This window comes from Silurus aristotelis (genome assembly GCF_946808225.1).
Source record: "Silurus aristotelis genome assembly, chromosome: 20".
NCBI lineage: Eukaryota > Metazoa > Chordata > Actinopteri > Siluriformes > Siluridae > Silurus > Silurus aristotelis.
Window position 1 is genome coordinate 13,414,092 of NC_139593.1, and position 20,170 is coordinate 13,434,261.

At 37.1% G+C, this 20,170-nt stretch overlaps 1 protein-coding gene across 1 annotated transcript; it reads left to right on the plus strand.

Annotated features, from left to right (window-relative positions):
• The first annotated feature begins 1,030 nt into the window (after window positions 1-1,030).
• Window positions 1,031-19,066, plus strand: ankrd10a (ankyrin repeat domain 10a). The gene is made up of 6 exons (XM_083521682.1): window positions 1,031-1,394; window positions 6,664-6,816; window positions 9,442-9,533; window positions 16,630-16,865; window positions 16,960-17,046; window positions 18,140-19,066. The coding sequence occupies exons 1-6, from the start codon at window positions 1,197-1,199 to the stop codon at window positions 18,496-18,498; spliced, it is 1,125 nt and encodes a 374-aa protein (XP_083377808.1). The 5' UTR covers window positions 1,031-1,196; the 3' UTR covers window positions 18,499-19,066.
• The last annotated feature ends 1,104 nt before the right edge of the window (window positions 19,067-20,170 follow it).

Here is a 20,170-nt window from a genome sequence, read left to right on the forward strand (position 1 = left end):
ATTGACTTGAAATACATTATAGACCAGGGGTCACCAACATGGTGCCCACAGTTATCAGGTTGCCAGCAAGGACCACATGAGTCGCCCGTGGGCCTTCTAAAAATACCTCACCATAGCGCCATTTACCAGTGAGCTGCATTAAATTCTTTTGTTGCTATTCTTTTTTAAATCACACTTGCATTGGTGTGAATTTGAAAAATGACAATATTAAAATATAGATGACTAGATATAGATGAATATCAATAATTATTCATAATAACATATAATTAAAGGTAAATCTATAGTATGTCTATTCGTCTATTCTTTTATATATTTGCATTTATTTTTTATTTATTTTTTCTTGCTGCTGTAACAAAGAAATTTCCCCACTGTGGGACAAATAAGGGTATATCTTATCTTATTTTATCTTATCTTATCTTATCTTAAATTGAGCAAATTTGTTATTTCAGAAGTATGTATCAAACTGGTAGCCCTTTACATTAATCAGTACCCAAGAAGTAGCTCTCAGTTTCAAAAAGGTTGGTGACCCATGCTCTAGACCATTGGAGACCACAAAGTTAAACATAGATATTAATCATTTAAATGTTTTTGTTTGTTTGTTATTTTAATTAACGAATAAGAATATATTCAAAACTATTTTGGATCCCCCACCCCACCCATATGTATAACACCAATGGACAGTTGGGAAGCACCAAAACTTAGGGACTGTGTTTTTTTTTTTCTTTTTTGCATTTTCTTTTTCTCACCTTGCATGTGTTATTGCCATGCAACATTTGTATTGAACTTGTTAGTATATGAGTTAATCGAAATCCCAGAGGCATTATATGAGTTTTAAGGTATGGTGTTAGTGACTTGCAAACTTTTTTTATTTATATTTATTAATTTGTGAGTAAATCAATCTTTCCTTTTTTGACATTTGGTGGGCGTTTAAATCCGATTCCGGGAGCTTATGATCCTTGTTTGGTTTTTGTTCCTCCCCCCCAATCCACACAATCCGCCCCGGGACTTCTGTGTAACCTGATCAAGTTTCAGAGTGCGCGCGGTTGTCTTTTGTTGTCTGAGCAGGCGTGCGCGTCGCAGTTTTGTACAGTGTGCTCGGGGGGGGAAATATATATATATATATATATATATATAACAAATATATATACTTCTTGGGTCTTGGGTCATTAGAAAGAGCAGTGTTAGTTGTGGAAAGCATGTCGGTGGGCATCGAGTTGGGATTCTCTAACGACGAGGTGCTGAGCGCGCGCTTCCCGTTGCACCGCGCCTGCAGGGACGGAGACGTGCGCGCGCTCAGCTCCCTGCTGCAGCGCCCCGGCGACCGAGAGCAGCTCCAGGCGGAGGACTCCTTCTACGGCTGGACTCCCATTCACTGGGCGGCACATTTCGGAAAGGTAGTTGCCTGTCCTGTTCTGTACCTGTCAATAGCATCCGGGTGACTGGGCGATAATGTATATAAGGCTGTGAACAAAAATGTGTAGAGTTGGTGACATTTAGGTCAGATTAGTGTTAGATGTTGCAAACCCAGCCATTAGGGGGGCACAAGCCAGTGTACTCTTAGTGCCGGTCCCAAGCCCGGGTAAATGGGGAGGGTTGCGTTAGGAAGGGCATCCAGCGTAAAACATGTGCCAAATCAAATATGCGGATCACAAATGAGAATTTCATACCGGATCGGTCGAGGCCCGGGTTAACAACGACCGCCACAGGTATCGTTAGCCGACAGGGTACCGGTGGAAATTGGGCTACTGTTGGCCGAAGGAGGAGAAGGAGAGGAGGAAGGCGTCTACAGAGACGGCAGGAAAAGGAGCAGTGTAGGAGAGTAGAGGTTCGGGTTGGTACTTTAAATGTTGGTACTATGACGGGTAAAGGGAGAGAGATAGCTGATATGATGGAGAGGAGAAAGGTAGATGTGTTGTGTGTTCAGGAGACCAAGTGGAAAGGGAGTAAGGCCAGGAACATTGGAGGTGGGTTTAAACTGTTTTATCATGGTGTGGATGGGAAGAGAAATGGTGTAGGGGTGATTCTGAAGGAAGCGTACAGTAAGAGTGTAGTGGAGGTGAAGAGAGTTTCTGATAGGGTGATGATCGTGAAGGTGGAAGTTGAAGGGATGATGATAAATGTCATCAGTGCCTATGCTCCACAAGTTGGCTGTGAGATGGAGGAGAAAGAAAGATTCTGGAGTGAATTAGATGAAGTGGTAGATGGTGTACCTAGGAAAGAACGATTGGTGATTGGGGCAGACTTTAATGGGCATGTAGGTGAAGGGAACAGAGGTGATGAGGAGGTGATGGGTAGGTATGGTTTTAAGGAGAGGAATGTGGAAGGGCAGATGGTGGTAGATTTTGCTAAAAGGATGGAAATGGCAGTGGTGAACACGTATTTTAAGAAGAAGGAGGATCATAGGGTGACGTATAAGAGTGGAGGAAGGTGCACACAGGTGGATTATTTTCTGTGTAGGAGATGCAACCTGAAGGAGATTGGAGACTGTAAGGTGTTGGCGGGGGACAGTGTAGCTAGACAGCATCGGATGGTGGTCTGTAGGATGGTTTTGGAGGCGAAGAAGAAGAGGAGGAAAGTAAGGTTTGAAAGAAGAATAAGATGGTGGAAACTGAAGGAGGAAGAGTGTAGTGTGAGGTTCAGGGAAGAGGTCAGACAGGGGCTCGGTGGTGGTGAAGAGGTGCCGGATGATTGGGCAACTACTGCAGGAGTGATGAGGGAGGCAGCTAGAAAAGTACTTGGTGTGACATCTGGAAATAGAAAGCAAGACAAGGAGACGTGGTGGTGGAATGAGGAAGTGCAGGAGAGCATTAGGGGGAAGAGGTTGGCAAAACAGAAGTGGGATCGACAGAGTGATGAGAAAAGTAGGCAGGAGTACAAGGAGATGCGGCAGCAGGTTAAAAGGGATGTGGCGAAAGCCAAGGAAAAGGCATATGAGGAACTGTATAAGAGGTTGGACACTAAGGAAGGAGAAAAGGATTTATACCGATTGGCCAAGCAGAGGGACCGAGCTGGGAAGGATGTACTGCAAGTTAGAGCAATAAAGGATGGAGAGGGAAATGTGTTGACTAGTGAGGAGAGTGTGTTGAGAAGATGGAGGGAGTATTTTGAGCAGCTGATGAATGAGGAAAATCAGAGAGAGAGAAGGTTGGAGGATGTGGAGTTAGTGAAGCAGGATGTAGATAGGATTAGTAAGGAGGAAGTGAGAGCAGCGATTAAGAGGATGAAGAATGGAAAGTCGGTTGGACCAGATGACATACCGGTAGAAGCGTGGAGATGTTTAGGAGAGATGGCAGTGGAGTTTTTAACCAGATTGTTTAACAGGATTCTGGAAGGGGAGAGGATGCCTGAGGAATGGAGAAGGAGTGTGCTGGTACCGATCTTTAAGCATAAGGGAGATGTGCAGACCTGCAGTAACTACAGGGGAATTAAGTTGATCAGTCACACCATGAAGTTATGGGAAAGAGTAGTGGAAGCCAGGCTGAGAGAAGAGGTGACCATCTGTGAGCAACAGTATGGTTTCATGCCGAGGAAGAGCACCACAGATGCCTTATTTGCTTTAAGGATGTTGATGGAGAAGTATAGAGAAGGACAGAAGGAGCTGCATTGTGTATTTGTGGATTTAGAGAAAGCGTACGACAGGGTGCCGAGAGAGGAGTTGTGGTATTGTATGAGGAAGTCTGGTGTGTCAGAGAAGTATGTGAGGGTGGTGCAGGACATGTATGAGGACAGTGTGACGGCAGTAAAGTGTGCAGTAGGTACGACAGACTGGTTCAGGGTGAAGGTTGGACTGCATCAAGGATCGGCCCTGAGCCCTTTCCTGTTTGCAGTGGTGATGGACAGGTTGACGGACGAGGTCAGACAGGAGTCTCCCTGGACTATGATGTTTGCAGATGATATTGTGATTTGTGGTGAGAGTAGAGAGCAAGTTGAGAAGAGCCTGGAGAGGTGGAGATATGCGCTGGAGAGAAGGGGAATGAAAGTCAGTAGGAGTAAAACAGAGTACATGTGTGTAAATAAGAGGGAGGGCAGTGGAGTGATGCGGTTGCAGGGAGAAGAGGTGGAGAAGGTGGAGGAGTTCAGGTACCTGGGGTCAACAGTGCAAAGTAATGGAGAGTGTGTTAGGGAAGTAAAGAAAAGAGTGCAGGCAGGGTGGAGTGGGTGGAGAAGAGTGACAGGAGTGATTTGTGATAGAAGAGTATCTGCAAGAATGAAAGGGAAAGTTTATAGGACTGTGGTGAGACCTGCGATGTTGTATGGATTAGAGACAGTGGCATTGAGTAAAAGACAGGAGGTGGAGCTGGAGGTAGCAGAGCTGAAGATGTTGAGGTTTTCGTTGGGAGTGACGAGGATGGACAAGATTAGAAATGAGTTTATTAGAGGGACAGCACATGTAGGATGTTTTGGTGACAAGGTGAGGGAGGCGAGATTGAGATGGTTTGGACATGTGCAGAGAAGGGACATGAATTATATTGGTAGAAAAATGCTGAAGATGGAGCCACCAGGTAGGAGGAAAAGAGGAAGGCCAAGGAGGAGGTTCATGGATGTGGTGAGGGAAGACATGCAGGTAGTTGGTGTAAAAGAGGCAGATATAGAGGACAGGGTGGTATGGAGACGGATGATCCGCTGTGGCGACCCCTAATGGGAGCAGCCGAAAGAAGAAGAAGAAGAAGAAGTGTTAGATGTTGCAAGGTGACATTGCGTTTAAGTGGGACTTTGAACAGGACAATATTCTCGTTATTTAGGATGTCTTTCATATATCAATGATTGGTGTAAACTGGAACCACATAGACGCATATCCTGGTAATGAACGCGGATTGAAGACAGCTGCCAAGAAAACCTAGCGTCGTTATAGTTAGTGAGTGTGCGCATGCTCACGAGCTCGCGACCGAGCGCGCGGACTAAAGCACTTCGTTGATTGGTTGACCGAGAGCCAATAAAACGCGACCCGCCAAAACCATTGTTGGGAGGGGGGGGAAGACAAATGTGTATGACGCTGTCATTATAAACACTTTTTGTGTTCGCAATTCTCCCATTCAATTGGAAAAAATAATAAAATATATATGGGAAGATACGTATTATAATACACTAACTGTATTAAGAAAGATTAATCTAAGTGGTTGTGCCCGTTTCTTTAAATGCGGCACTCACGTGAATATTTTTTTTTAAATTATTTTTTTAAAACGGTCGTTTGTGGCTGGTAGCTATTTATAGCCTCAACTATAACGGAAGTTTCCCCAGGAACTCCCTGAACCGGGTCCAGGCAAAATAGTGGTGTAAAATGTGACTTGATTTTAGATTCAGTATAACATGAAGCACTGAACCCTTAATCACTTCATCGCACTCTGGTATTCACATTTACTCCTCATATAATGTATTGGTTCTTGATCCTAGTAAGAATGCAAGCAGGCTGCTTCCATTAACATGGCTGCTGTAGTGTGTTCAAGGATCCACTCACTCATGGCAGAACTTGTGTGTTTTTTCCGAAATGAAAATGTTCCAGCTGTTGGTAAGTTTGCGCCTGAATGTCAGACTGAAAGCAGTGAGTCACTAAGACTTGCAGGGATAGGATGTCCAAACAGCTGAAAACAAGAAACAAGCCTAAATAGGAAGGCTTTGTTTTAAATATTATGTTTAATGGGAAATTTACACCATGTCCAGAATTATGTTGTGTTCATGAATTTTGTTACCCCACTAGGGAACGTAATTTGGATATTGTATATTTTTTTTTTGTCAGAATAAAGGCAAGGATTCCTAGGAAGTTGACGGTATACTGAATGCTGTTATAGACAACCAGTGGATTGCTGTCATCTTCTGCCTGTGCTTTGTCTGGCTTAGTTCTGTCATTGTGTTCACATATGTGTGTTTATGTCATATACATTTTCTAATCCGCCTACAAATTTGACCTTTAAGAGCTGTAGAACAAAGGTGGTAGGCTTTAAAATTAGAAGTTCATGTTCTAATTGCAGTATTGAGATACATTGCATAAGGTATTAGAAGGTGAATGAATTATTTTTATGGTTGTTAAACCAAGAAAATTACCAGTGACCAGTATCCTGTCCCTTTCTTCTTTTTTCGTATCCGCTCGATTCATCCCGACACCCTATCTCTGAAGTTAGCTGAAATTAGAGGCCACACTTTGCAGAAGATAAACACATAAACAGCCTAAAGATCCATGTAGACACTGAGCAACTCAAGAACCATGAGGATGTATTTGGATTGTAATTTATTATAAACAGTCTTCTACAGTGGCTTAGGACTGCCATTTGCATGAACAGTGAAATGATGGAACTGTAATTAATGGACATTCGGTGCCACCCAGATAAGGATGGGTTTTCCTGGTTTTTCTCAAGATTTCTTCCTCATACCATCTCAGAGTTTTTCCTTGCCATTGTTGTCACTGGCTTGCTCATTAGGTATAAACCTGTAAGGGTTCAATTTATATGCATTAACATATTAATACATATTTTATAACCTGTTTATTTCTGTAAAGCTGCTTTTTGGACATTGTTAAAAGAGCTACTCACAAAAAAAAAACAAATTAAAATGAATGTTGGCATATAGGTTAGATTTGAAAAGATTGTATTGCCTGTCTAAGAGCTTTGGTTGTCATCTTTACTGCACAACATTGTCTCTAATTGTATGTCTCTTGTTTATCTGCTACAGCTGGAGTGTGTGTTGCGGTTGGTACAGGTGGGCTCTGAGGTGAACGCTATGACAACGCGCTTTTCACAAACTCCTGCACATATCGCTGCATTTGGAGGACACCCAGAGTGCCTTGTGTGGCTTCTTCAAGCTGGTGCTGACATCAACAGACAGGTAAGTGCATCATCATATGATAATGCTGGATAGTTTTCACACTCTGGTGGATATTTTTGTCATTAAATAAACAAAATTTAGTCTTAAAGCTTTCACTTGCCATATAATAGTTACTTTGCTTGTTTTGGGGCACTCAACCACTCAAGAGTTGTCAAAAATACTTTCCGGACTGAAATTAAAAAAGAAATTAATAGCGTGAAAGAATTAGCATGTTTTAGCTCTAATTTTAAGGTCTCACCAAATTAAATCTTGAATGGAGATGCATGGTGACACTCCTGTCATGTGATACAAATGCAGATTTACTAATAATGATTTTTGTGTAAAATTCATGATGAATGATTTCATATGCAATCTTTTATACTGTATTTTTCGGACTATAAGCCGCTACTTTTTTCCCACGCGGGAAACCACGTGGCTTAAACAACGAAGCGGCTTATTTGTGAATTTTTCCTGAGTTTTTCCCGGTTTCACAAACTTCAAGCCAAAAAACTTAACCCCATAACATTAGACCAATTTAAAAAAACGCACCTCACCTGTGTTCTGAGCTGCATGGCATCGGGAGAAAAAACTTTTTTTTTTTTTTTCGCACGACGATGCCAAAAGATAAACTCCTGAAAGAAATAGTTGTGAAAGAAAGGAGGAAGACAGTGAACAATGACTTTCTTGGTAGGCTACTGTTTAGATACAAGCCGTTGTAACGCGTTGAGTCTGGGTGAAGGAAGTGTTTGCTAACTCCAGTTGCAACAGAAATCATATAAGCACAGACAGGTTTCAAAAACTCGTGCTTTTTTATTATTCTTGGCAACAGCGTTACGGGTTAGTCAAAGAAACTTAGAAATGAGCATCAGAAAATAATAAAGATATAATCCTCAGTCTTGCACACACGCAGTAATAGTGGAAAGATGCAGTGCCAGCCTATTCCCAAAATACCGCTATGCTCCTAAATGAAGCGCAACATATTTTACCCGTTACACCGTGTGTAACGTGTCTTTCGTTAAAGCCTGTGTAAAGTTTATTAGTGTAGACTTATAGACAGTGCGGCTTATTTATGTTCAAAATAAAAATATTTGTCAAATTCAGTGGGTGCGCCTTATATATATATATATATATATATATATATATATATATATATACGCTTTATAGTCCGGAAATTACGGTAAATAAACATAGCCTTCTTTTTATTATGTATAAGGCATAATGACAGTTTAATCAAAAGTGAATTGGTGGGGATTTCTGAATTTAAGGAAATCATGGTGGTAAGTCAGTTTTCATTAAGTAATTTGTCATGTTTTTTCTTGACTGACTGCTTGTTTATACTTTAGGAGCTATTCGCCTAGAATCATGCATGAATAATAAACAAAATGCTAAAGGATGGTTTTGAAAACAGAGTAAATAGGCTATATAAATATTTATACAACCAAAAGCACTTAAAACATGAATGTATAAATCAATGTTAGAGAGTTAGTGAGCTAATTGGTGTGTTGTAAGGAAAATATGTCTTCTTTATAATCTGTTATTTATGGCCTGTTCACTGTGTTGATATTCTGTATATCTGATCTGGAGCAATAATATATGCCATGACCATTCTTATACGAAGCAAAGATTTTTAGCAAGATATGGGCTTCTTTATTTTTGATTATTCTGATCTTGATTACCCTTCAATTGCTGTTAAACCCAAGTCTGAAAATAATTAAATACTTGTGAAGACAGCTAAACAATTTAAATGCGTGTATGTTAAAAGACACAGACTAACAAGTCTAACTTGGAGTATTATTATTATTTGCATTCCTCAGAGATGATTTGTCTGCTGTGCATTTTGTGAGACATTCCAGAGGTTTAACATTGGACGTCTCCCTCAAATTGTTTGCTCAAGCTCTTCCTACAACAGCTTGATTAGTTTTAAGCAGGTCATTCCAAAAATGGTGTCCACTGACTTTTAACGAATATCAAAACAGTAGATGTCCTCATATGATACAGGAATATATTGCTAAAAGTCTTAATAACAAGCAAGAAAAGACCATGATCAGGCTAAAAAAATGAAGAGGGCACATCCCAGCATAGTGATGAGGTTGCTCAGAGCTGAGTGCTCCAGCTGTGAGTGTCCCTGTTGTAATTGTCTGCTTTGACCTAAATTCTACTGTGGCTACAGAGCAACCAGTATTTTCCTTGCCTCTAGAGGGCGTTCAATCTATCCAGTCTTTTGAAAGCTTAGCTTTGCCTTAGTTTCTTGAACACTTGAAATGTCACTAGAGCATCACACAGCCCTCTGCCTTGTTTCTTGTAAAATGGGGCCCTAATAGAAAGCACAAGAAACTGATTAAATGTGATTTTGGTTGTAGGATAAGATATATATGCCCAATATTGGTAGGATTAAAGTTCTGTTTAGGCTTTGTTCTACCTCAGCCAGCTGCACTGGGTGAGAGTAACCTTTATAATAGCCTAGTCTGAAAGTAAATTGCCACTAGGTTTGTGCCTTTTCACTCTCCATTTAATGGTTACTTTAATGCAGTACTAATTCCGCCGCAACTTAATCGAGTAGTGTAGCCATAAAAAGTGGTTTGTGTGATTAAAAAATAGCATTGGTTTGCATATTTCAATTAAACGCATGTGTGTGTGTCGTTTCAGGATTATATGGGTGAAGCCCCCATTCATAAAGCTGCAAGGGCAGGTAGCATGGATTGTATCAATGCCCTGTTGTTCTCAGGTGCAAAACCAGAGTGAGTTATTCTATGCTGCTTCTTTCATTGTTAAACTTCTTTTATTAACCATGAAACACTGTCTTGAAGGGTTATCCATCAAAAATATTGACCTATACCAATAAATGTCTCCATATAAAAAACTCAAATGGTGCAAAATGCCTTGCGTTTCTCCAAACACTTTGACCAAATGATAATGTTTTCAGTGCATAGTAGCCTTGTTACATACATTATGCATTACATGTAACTTTAAAAGCCTTTTTCAAAGACAAATCATTTTAAATAGCTGTTAAACCCATACTCCGATATGGTAATACAGTATATTGTTTTTAGATTGATCCTGGCTCTTCTCATTATATGGAAATTTGCACAGCACAATGACTGAATTTGCTGCCATTCTGTTAATCATTAAGATGTCATTGACTTAAACAGGTTGGGCTTTTTTTGGTGGATTTCCCTTTTTTAAACATTTGTTTTAACCTCATACATTGACTAAGTTCTTTCATGGGCCCTTAATAAAGTCATATTTCTTTTAGACCAAAAACAAATGCACAATGTCTATTTATTTCCTATACAATTGTTCAAAATCGCAAATATGTGACTCGCACCCTTCAGCAATCAAATGGCTAATCTTAGATACTACACAACTTACTTTTTTTAATGCCATTATAGTAGTGTTCTTTCTGTTATTCAATAACGAAGACTTGGCATGTGTGCAAAATTTCAAATGAGAGCAAGTTTTATAATGCAAGCATGGTAGATATACAATATTCCAGCATATTTATATGAACAAATATTTAAGGCTGATGTACTCTTAGTTGGACTTGACTTATATTAAAATTAAGTCTTATGATAAGTAATCCAACAAATTATGCCATTTATATTTGTTTTGTTCCAGGTTCCACTGGCAAATTACTTGCCAGTCCAATCACATCTTGTAATTCCCAGTTGCGTAATCAATAAAGCAAACCCTAAGCAACCTTAGATCGCAGACATAATAGATTGAAGTTATAGGAACCTTTTATAGTATTTTCACCACATGGATCCACTGAATTATCTGAAGACAGTAGGCATAAAAAGGATTGTGCATTTGTTCAGCAAGTAATGTAATTGTATAGGGGTTAAGGCAATGGATAAGTGTGTGTTGTGTGTTTGCTGCTAAAATTTGCACTTGAAGAGAGGAAAGCTCATTGTGGGATTTTTGGTGGCCTTTATATATATTCCCTTATTTTTTTAAGGGATTTTACTTAGGTGAAACATTTTACTAGACTATTTAACATTAGCAAAAAATTGTGTTGACAGAACACAAAAATATCTAACATATTTGAACCTCATAAGCAGACATTTCCATCCATTGTGCTTTTTAAAATAGCTTTCATACAATTTACAATGAGGACTTCCTTTATTATGGAATTTTACATGAATAGTAATATGATTAAGACTAAGACGAGACTATTAAAGAACACGCATTATGCATTAGGCATTATGTGTTGAACAAAAAATAGCTTACCCAGAATGTTTTATATTTCCAATTCTTTAAAGTTGTCACCTTTTGCTTAGATGACAGCTTTAAATACTCTTAGAATTCTCTCAGTTAGCATAATGAGTTAGTCACCTGGAATAGTTTTTCAACAATCTTTTTCCTTCACTCTCCGGGCAAGCTCATCCCCATCTATCTTTTTAGATTTAGATTTAGATTCGGTGATTATGGAGGCCAGGTCATCTGATGCAGCAATCCATCACTCTCCTTCTTGAACAAATAGCTCTTAGATGGGTGTTTGCATCATTGTCCTGTTGGAAAACAAATTATGGTCAGACTAAGTGCAAACCAGATGAGGGCATGTGGCTGCAGAATGCTGTGGTAGCCATGCTATTTAAGTGTGACCTGGATTTTTTTCTAAATCATGAACAATGTGGAAAGCAAAGCAACCCCACACCATCACACTTCCTCCTCTATGCTTCAAAGTGGGAACCACACATTCAGGAACCGTATATTCACCCTCTTGGTTAGAACCACAAATCTTAAATTTGGACTTGTAACCAAAAGACAGTTTTCCAAGCAAATCTCTTCTGCTGGTTTCCTTGTCACAATTCGTCCATAAAGACCTGACTCATGCAGTCTCCTCTGAACAGTGGATGTTGAAATATGTCTGACACTTGAACTCAAAAGCATTTATAATCCGCACTTTCTGAGACTGGTAATTCAAACAAACGTATCATCTGCAGCAGAGGTAGCTCTTGGTCTTTCTTTTCTGAAACAGTCCTTAGGAGAGCCTGTTTCATCATAGAATTTGATTGTTTTGGAGACTGCTCTTGGGAATACATTTAAAAGTCTTGAGATTTTTCAGATTGACTGACCTTCATTTAATTAATGATTTACTGTCTTTTCTCTTTAGTTAATTGAGTGTTTCTTGCCATAATATGAAATTGTGCGGTAGTTGTAGCACAACTGTACTCACCCCTTCCTCTGCACTAGACAACTAATGGCCTAAACAACGTTAAGAATACAAGAAATGTCACAAATGAACTCTTAACAAGGACCACAGGTGACTAGAAAACCATTCCAGGGGATTACCTTGTGAATCTGATGAGAGAATGCCATGAGTGTCATCAAAGATAAATAAAGCCACTTTGGACAATATAAAATATGTATCATGAAATTATAATTTCTTTATATAGAATACCAAAAGTAACAGTAAACATGATAATTAATTACTAATTGATTGTTCAGTTTAATCAAATAGCAGTCAGTTAGTTTAATGGAAATGTTTCATAGGAATTTTTGATGAATCTTCATAACAATTTAGTAATTATTTTACAAGTCTTTTGCATTTGATTCATTCAAGTCATTTGGTCCATATGCAATCGAACTAACCCTTAATCCTTAATGAATAAATATATAACACCATATTAGCACATAGGTTGAAAGATTTCAAGAATTGTTGGTTTATTGCAATTTTGGAATTACAGACTTCTAACTGAATTGTAATGTCAATAATTTTGAGATTATAATGAAGGATTATACTTTGCACTGCAATGTAAAATGACTCAAATATTTCAATCGGCTTCATTTTAATCAGTAACTTGTTATTAAAGAAGGACTTCAAACTTTTTTTGTGTCCATAAATTGGAACAGTTGAACTCAATCTTGAACTCAATTAGCCAATTTGGATAAGCTAACAATAAAAAAGTTATTTTTACATATGTGTAAATAAAACAAAAGTCATAATAGGATTTTTGCGCAATGTAAGATGGAATGTTTGCTGCCTTTTTTTTTTTCCCCCTTTTAAAAAAATGTCAATATTTCAGTTCCACATGAATGTAGTTCAGGCTGGCTAAATGAACTGCTGCTGCAAGTTAAAATATAGCATTTAAATGTAAACTACATGAGATATATTATTTGAATGTATTCCTTTTCAAACTTAGCTTATAATTTAGCCGAATAACACTAATTATTTAATTTTTTTTTATTCTCCTACATTAAATATTAAGGACATGGTTCCCCAAAATATGTTACACTTTGCCCAATAGCTCATCATATTTTAGATTACACCACCAAAAAGTGACCTGGGAAATGGAAACCTGCTTATCTTTTGTAGTATCACAAAAAAAAAAAAAAAAAAGTGAATGAAATATCCTTACACCTTCAGTGCGTACTTTTAGCACGTTTATGGCAGGGGTTAACCAGGGTCACTTGAATAAATTTTTTTATCATCGATTCAATTGTCCATATAAGGCTAGAAGGAGAACAATTGAACTTAAACATAGTTTAAGGGTTTTTGCATTTTTTGGGCAAAAAGTATGAATAATATTTTGTTCTGGCAGTCACCATTTGAATATAAGATGTAGCCACAACAGTTGAGGTCTAGCATGTGAAAGTTTTGATAATTTTTTTTAATTGTTTTGTAGTTTCATTATCAGTTAATTAACAGATTATTGCCTTGATGCTGAAGGTAATATTGAAAATAAAGCTTTGTAAAAACAATTAATATTTCATTCAGTTCATCTGAATTTTCATGAAAATCTAGCGATCCATAAAGGAAACTACTGATAAATAATGATAGCATGAAACTCCATTTGAATTATCATAAGTTCATTATTAAACCAGATTTAGAAAATAGACTTAGCAGCAGTACTTCATATTGCCTAACACAATTCAAACTGGCCACCAGTACATTCATTAATCATACAAATCTCTTTGATGAGCTTTCAGCCCTCAAGGTTTCTGGATTATTATAATTATCTGCTCTCTGACTGACACAAAATGCTGGTCATCTAGTTAGAATGATTAGTCTGGTTCAGCAATTATGGTTTTGTAAAGGCAAATATGCAAGTGTTTTTGTTCTTCCTAGAAATAAATGTATGTTTCAGTGTTGAATCTTTTTGAGTTTGACTTGTATGAAATTATGTTGCTTTAATTTGTTTGAAAGTAGCATGTTCAAAAAAACCAAACAAACTTGTTGAAGCTACATTGTGAAACATTACAGAGAAGGAAAACCCCTACACATCTCAATGTTTTGCAGCCATTGAAATTGAACATGACTTGATTTTCTCAAGTAAAGCCCAGAAAAGGGGGGAAGCATTCCAAAAACTGCTGAATCTGCCACACGTGCATCAGCGAACACCCTTACAGTTGTGGCAATGAGTGTTCTCACTATCGCTTCCTTCAGTATCTACACACTGGCAAACTGTCGAGGTATTTCTTGCGGTGATTGGTTTTGATTTTAGGCAATCAATAATGATAGTATTGTTTAGACATGCATGCTTTGCTTAGACAGTATCAGCTTTTTTGTTATTATTTATCAATGTTTTTTTTGTTTTTTTCAGTTTACAGGAAAGACTCGAGTAGTAGTTTATCTAAATTTATATTAAAACATCTTACAGGTGGTTATGTAGATATTAGCATGAATATACTACTAGTAGTATGCTTAGACTCACAAAGCAAAGCATTTCAGGATTGATGAAAACAAATGCTTCCTTGGGCAGATATATTAAAATTTTTATGTAATAAAGCCTGATATTCCAAAAAAGGTTTCGATAAATAGATGGCTTATATATTTGAACTTTTCAATGCCAGACAATGACTTAAGTGATGGAAACAGGATTAAGACAGAGTGGTGGTGGTGTTGTAATGGGCTTAGTTGGGGGGGAAGCCAGTATTCAGCATCACTATTTATTTCAAATAAATGTGTTTGTGTCAAATCTATCTATCCAACATATTTCAAAATTCTGAACTAACAAATCCACCACAAATGACCCAAGTAGTGGAGCAATGTGGGGTGTCCCAACCCCCCCCCAACTTAATGTAAGAATATAAGATATGTATATAATAGTTTTAGTTTAGAATCTACAGAGTGTTGCACTAAAACACATACTTATAAAGTGGATTACAGGATGTCTGCATTTAACTTCATGTAATAAATCCTTTATAAAAAAAAAAAAAATCCTTAATGACGGGTAGCTGACCGATAAAGCTTAAAATGCAGTGTCAGGTCAAAGCAACATTTTAAACATATTTGTAGGAGTCTTAACACTCTTCACAAGTGGTTTTAAAGGTACCTGTTACTTGTAGAACAATGCAGACAGAACACCAGGTGTAAAGTCTTTTATATGAGCAAATTATTTTCCAATGTAGAGTATTCATAACATAATATCAAATGCTGAATCATCGAGCAAAACTATCACAGCTAGGCACACAATGCATTATTGTGTGTGGTGTTTGTTTGTTAGTTTTTACTATATATTGATCTCTATATCTCTGTAGCCAATGTTCAATATTCTTTATTTGGTTCCATTTGTGTTTCCTTTCATTACAACCTCACAAACCATTGTCTGGCATTGTTTAGAAATTTTTTTTTTTTAATAAAACAAAAGATTATATTTAATTTATTTATTTAATATCTCAGCAAATATGACTGAAACTAATGCACTTGGAAGCATTTACACTTTTTATTTATGCTTGGGGATTATAGGTAGGATTTTTAAAGGGCAAGCCAGTCATGTCTTTATTTTTATTTTTTTGTGTGTAAACTGTTTAACTCTGTCTTTTGTTGTTCTCAGGACTTGTCCCAAATTGTTTATGTTCATGGATGTTGTAGTGGTTGAGGGACAGTCGAGGAGTAATATTATGTTCATGGATGAACCCATCCGCATTTCAACTGGTCTTGTGAAATGCCATAATTACATTTATTTGTTTTTTTTGTAAAAAAAATTTCCATTCAGTAATTAAATGAAGTTTGTTTAAAAAAAAATATTTTTTAATTTATTTGATAAGTTTTGAGGCATCAACTAAAAGAACGCTGTCTTGTCTAATCGGTAGTAAAAATATAATCACTTGGGAAATTATGTTAATTGCTCTATATTGTTTATAATTGGACTAATCTCATTATTCAAATGAAACATTTTGATATTGTTAATAATATTCTTATATTCTTAGAAACGTTTTATTGTTTAAACCCCAGAAATGAATTTATATTTTTTGTTTTAAACAAATTCCCGGCATTCAGCCCACTCATTTTAATAAGCAGTTTAATTAGCTTATACTAGATTGCTAGCCATTGTATATATTTTTTTTTAATCTTAGGATTTAATTTTTTAAAAGACCATTTTGAATGGGTTGGTTCATCCAAGAGTTCTTTATATTTTTGTAAATTACACACTGCAAATGGACTTGTTTATATGGACATACCGTATATATATTGTTTAATTTAACTGTGTTGCCTTTAAAGTGTTTGTCTGCATTATTAAAACTAATGAGGTAAAAAAAATTAATAAATACATAGCAGTTGAACTTTAAAACTCTAATTGGATTCGCACTTGATGCCAAATGTTTGCCATTAGCATGCCCAAAATGAGTTCTGAAAAATGAAGGTTCTGGTTTTATTATTTTTTTAAGTAAAAAAATATAAGCTGATGTTCAGATCCATATACTTTCACTTTGTAGTGTGTATTTAGTAAAACGCCATAAATTGGGAAGGAAAAAGTTGTAGTAATAGGGACAATATAGGCATTTCTTTACTCATGATCATGATTAATTGAAATAATTTTTTCCTGCTGATTAGACATTGTTTTTCATCATTGTAGACTGTCGTATTTATTATCTTTCTTTGCTGTGCAGATTAAGGAACACAAACGGGTTGACTGCGGCCGACCTGGCCCGTGCACAAGGCTTCCGGGACTGTGCTCAGCTCCTGTCCAATGCGGAGAATCAACTCAAGCACATAAACGGGTTTGGCCATAATGGAACTGACCTCACCTACATTCAAGGGCGGAGTCTCCTGAATGGTGCAACTAATCGGAAGAGACTCCATGATTGCCCACAGCCAAATGGTGTCAAAAAAGCTAAAATTGACTGTAAGTCTTAATAATTGTTAGATATTTACTCCCCACTGTATTGCAACTTTCAGATGATTTGATTTTACCTCATTTCTGAATGTTTCTCCTTTAGGCATGGATTTTCCTTTGAAGACTATTAGTGCTATGGAGGAGGATATTGAAAGTATGCATGTAGAATCCTCCACAGACAACAAATCAGGTGCGACTGGACCTTTTCCACCTTTGCCTACTGACAATGAGCATCATGTGGACAGTTTTGCAATCGACAGTCGTTCTCCCACCTCACACATTATGGCGCCTGCTCCTTACCATTGTACAAACTCTTATGCCTACCTGTAATCTGTTATGAAAAAATATACTATAACCCCTGTATCTTAGGCTAGATTTTGTATATTAGTTTTGATTTATGCATTTTTGGGGTGCTCATAATTTACCATGCTTAACATTTCATGATTTATGAATTATGAGGTATTTTAAGGTGCTATCTGATGCTCCTAGCAGAAATAGAATAATTTCTTAAGCATATTGCATCTAATCTGATGTTAGTTGAAATATTAAGTTTCCACTGTGCTGAAAAAAATTATATTCATTTATACCAGTAATTACAGTTGACGGAGATCAGTCCTGCTGAATATGTTTTTGAGCTAAAACGTCTGCTCTGGTCTGATACTTTAAGTGTTGATTCACATGAATTGATAAAGATATTTGAGCAGGATGATTTTTTTGTGACTCTTATATTTAAATATGAATGAGATGCAATAAGCAATGGTGCATTTACTTGTGTCTTTGTGTATTGTATGTACAGTACATCATTTTGCATGACGATTGGATAGCACCAGGAAAAAAAATATTTTTTGTAAATTTGGAGCATTGTTTCGATTTGATTTTGACTTTATAGCAAAATACAAAGTGTGGTTGACTTTTTATTTTTAACTGAAATATCAGATAGAACCTTATTATACTGATGTTGGGATTGTGAAAGCCATGTTTGTGTTACATATGCAGAATTCATTCACTCCTTTTGAATATCGCTCTTAGTTTTTTTAAAAGTGCCTGTTTTGGTCATTTGACATTTTAGGTTATATTGCTTGAATAATTTTGTGATTTCTGGTGAATTGATACAGTTTCACATATGCAGGATTTATCTATTTCACGTGTAAACTCTCTGTACACACTAGACAGTTGTTTATATTTGAGTAGGTATTCCACAAAACTCCCCTGCTGTGCTTCTCATCTTCACTCATTTCCCCCGTCTGTCTCTCTCTGACCCCATGTTTTGTTTTGAATGACAGATGGCACCATAGAAATAGCAACAGGCTTAAGCAATGGCCACACACAACAGAAGAGCTTTGAGAGAAATGGCCATTGCCACCCATACCAGCTTGACACGCTCGAGCTGGGCAGCAACATGTGCGGCTCCCTGCACCTTAGCGGCAGCCCCAGCACCTGCATGTCTCACAGGCCCTTGTGGGCCACGTTCTCATCAGACTTCAGTGACCATCTGCACTACGGCCACTACCACGGCTTTGGGGACACTGCTGAAGACCTGGATGAAGCTGGTACTCGCCAAGAGCACATTACAACTGTGAAGCTTGAGCAGCACTATAACCAAGAGGTGTTAAATGCCATGCAGCTGTTCCATGGATCATGAAGGGATTAGAGCCCTTCTGTTTATATAAAAGTGGGTGCAAAGAGCCACCCAGTCGCCTTAAACCTTAACCAGTTTACCCTGACTTTGCTCCACAGTAAAGGAGTTTTTTGTTGTAGGGAAAAACCTTTGTACCAAAGGAGTATTTGTGTTTTTGAACCTGAATTTTTGTGAACACTTTATTTTATGGTATGTTTGAATAATAAATAAATGATGATCATTAAGTAGATAGTTTGTAGTTTACTGTGGTACATTCAGCAATTGGTATTTTTCCCCCTTTCTCACCACAGGAGTTGAAAGACCTATTTGAAAAATATTAGTAGGGTTTCATGATTTTTCCATTGATCTGTTTGTAGGGGGTTTGTGCAAATATTTTTCCCCTTAAGTAGTTTTTGGCACTAGCATTATCCAATGTATGGAGCAATCTCCTTTTTCTAGTTTATTTGAGAAGTTGAGTTGAAAGATTTATGTAAAAGTGAATTTCACTGTAAAAGTATTTGTTATGAAAGTTTTTTTCCCCAGATGATCCTTTGATCTTTTGTGTTGTGACATAAAATGGTTTGAGAATGAAGGTGTTCCTCTCATTTCTTCTCATTTCTTTCAATTGATTTGTATAGTAGTATTTTGGTGGGTTATTTTTAATCTTATCTTTTGAATTACACTCAGAGATTTCACTTCTTGAAAACCAAATAATCTCTTTTTATAAGCGAAAAGAAGACTGCTCACACTAATCTATTACAGAGATGACCAAACTAGTTCTCATGGTGACCTTTGATTTGGCCTTCTATGCCATGTGATGTAAAAAATTATGGGGGGAAAAGCCATTGTGACAGATCTTCATTTCTAATTTAACATTTTTATTATAAGATGTGAAATTAGAAAAAATTTGTCGAAAATGTAAAAGGCATTTCTGCCTTTTCTTCTAATAAAAATGGTGTAGTAGTAAGAACTAAATCACATAAGACTTGCAATGTGAAGTGTAAATGTGACTCGTGTGGTGGAGTGTTTACTGATACAAGTGCAAGTGAAAATCTGTGAATGTTGAACACTTTTCAGTCCGTTATGATTAGTGATGCTGTGTTGTGCATGTTTTCGAGTTCAGCTAAGGAAATTGTTTCATTATTGCAAAAAGGAAGCTGATCATGATCAATTAATGAACACTCTAGTTAAGAGTTTAGGCACATCCTTTATCGTCATTTTATATATATATATATATATATATATATATATATATATATATATATATATATATATATATATATATATATATATAAAAACATTAGAAAATAGACGTACACAGGTTTCTCAACCTACGAGTAAACAAAAGGTGAAATTTGATTAGAATACTATTTCTGAGCTCGGGCTCATATGTCCGGACACACACGTCGACCTTTACTGCGTCATCCAAACTCCGCCTACATTTTCGGACAGACCATTTTACATTTATAGGGGTGTCCAATAAGCGCATAACGAGTTTCTGTCATAGTGTATAAAAATTATAATCTGTTCAAACGAAAGTTAGGTAGATATATGTTAACTCAAGTAAGAAACAAATATTCGCTCACTTTAGGTGTGCACAAAAGACGCTACGAATAAACACGTTAAACTCCTCCCCCCCACACACACAACATTGTACGATATGTGATTCCGCCTTGAAATCCCCACAACAGATTTC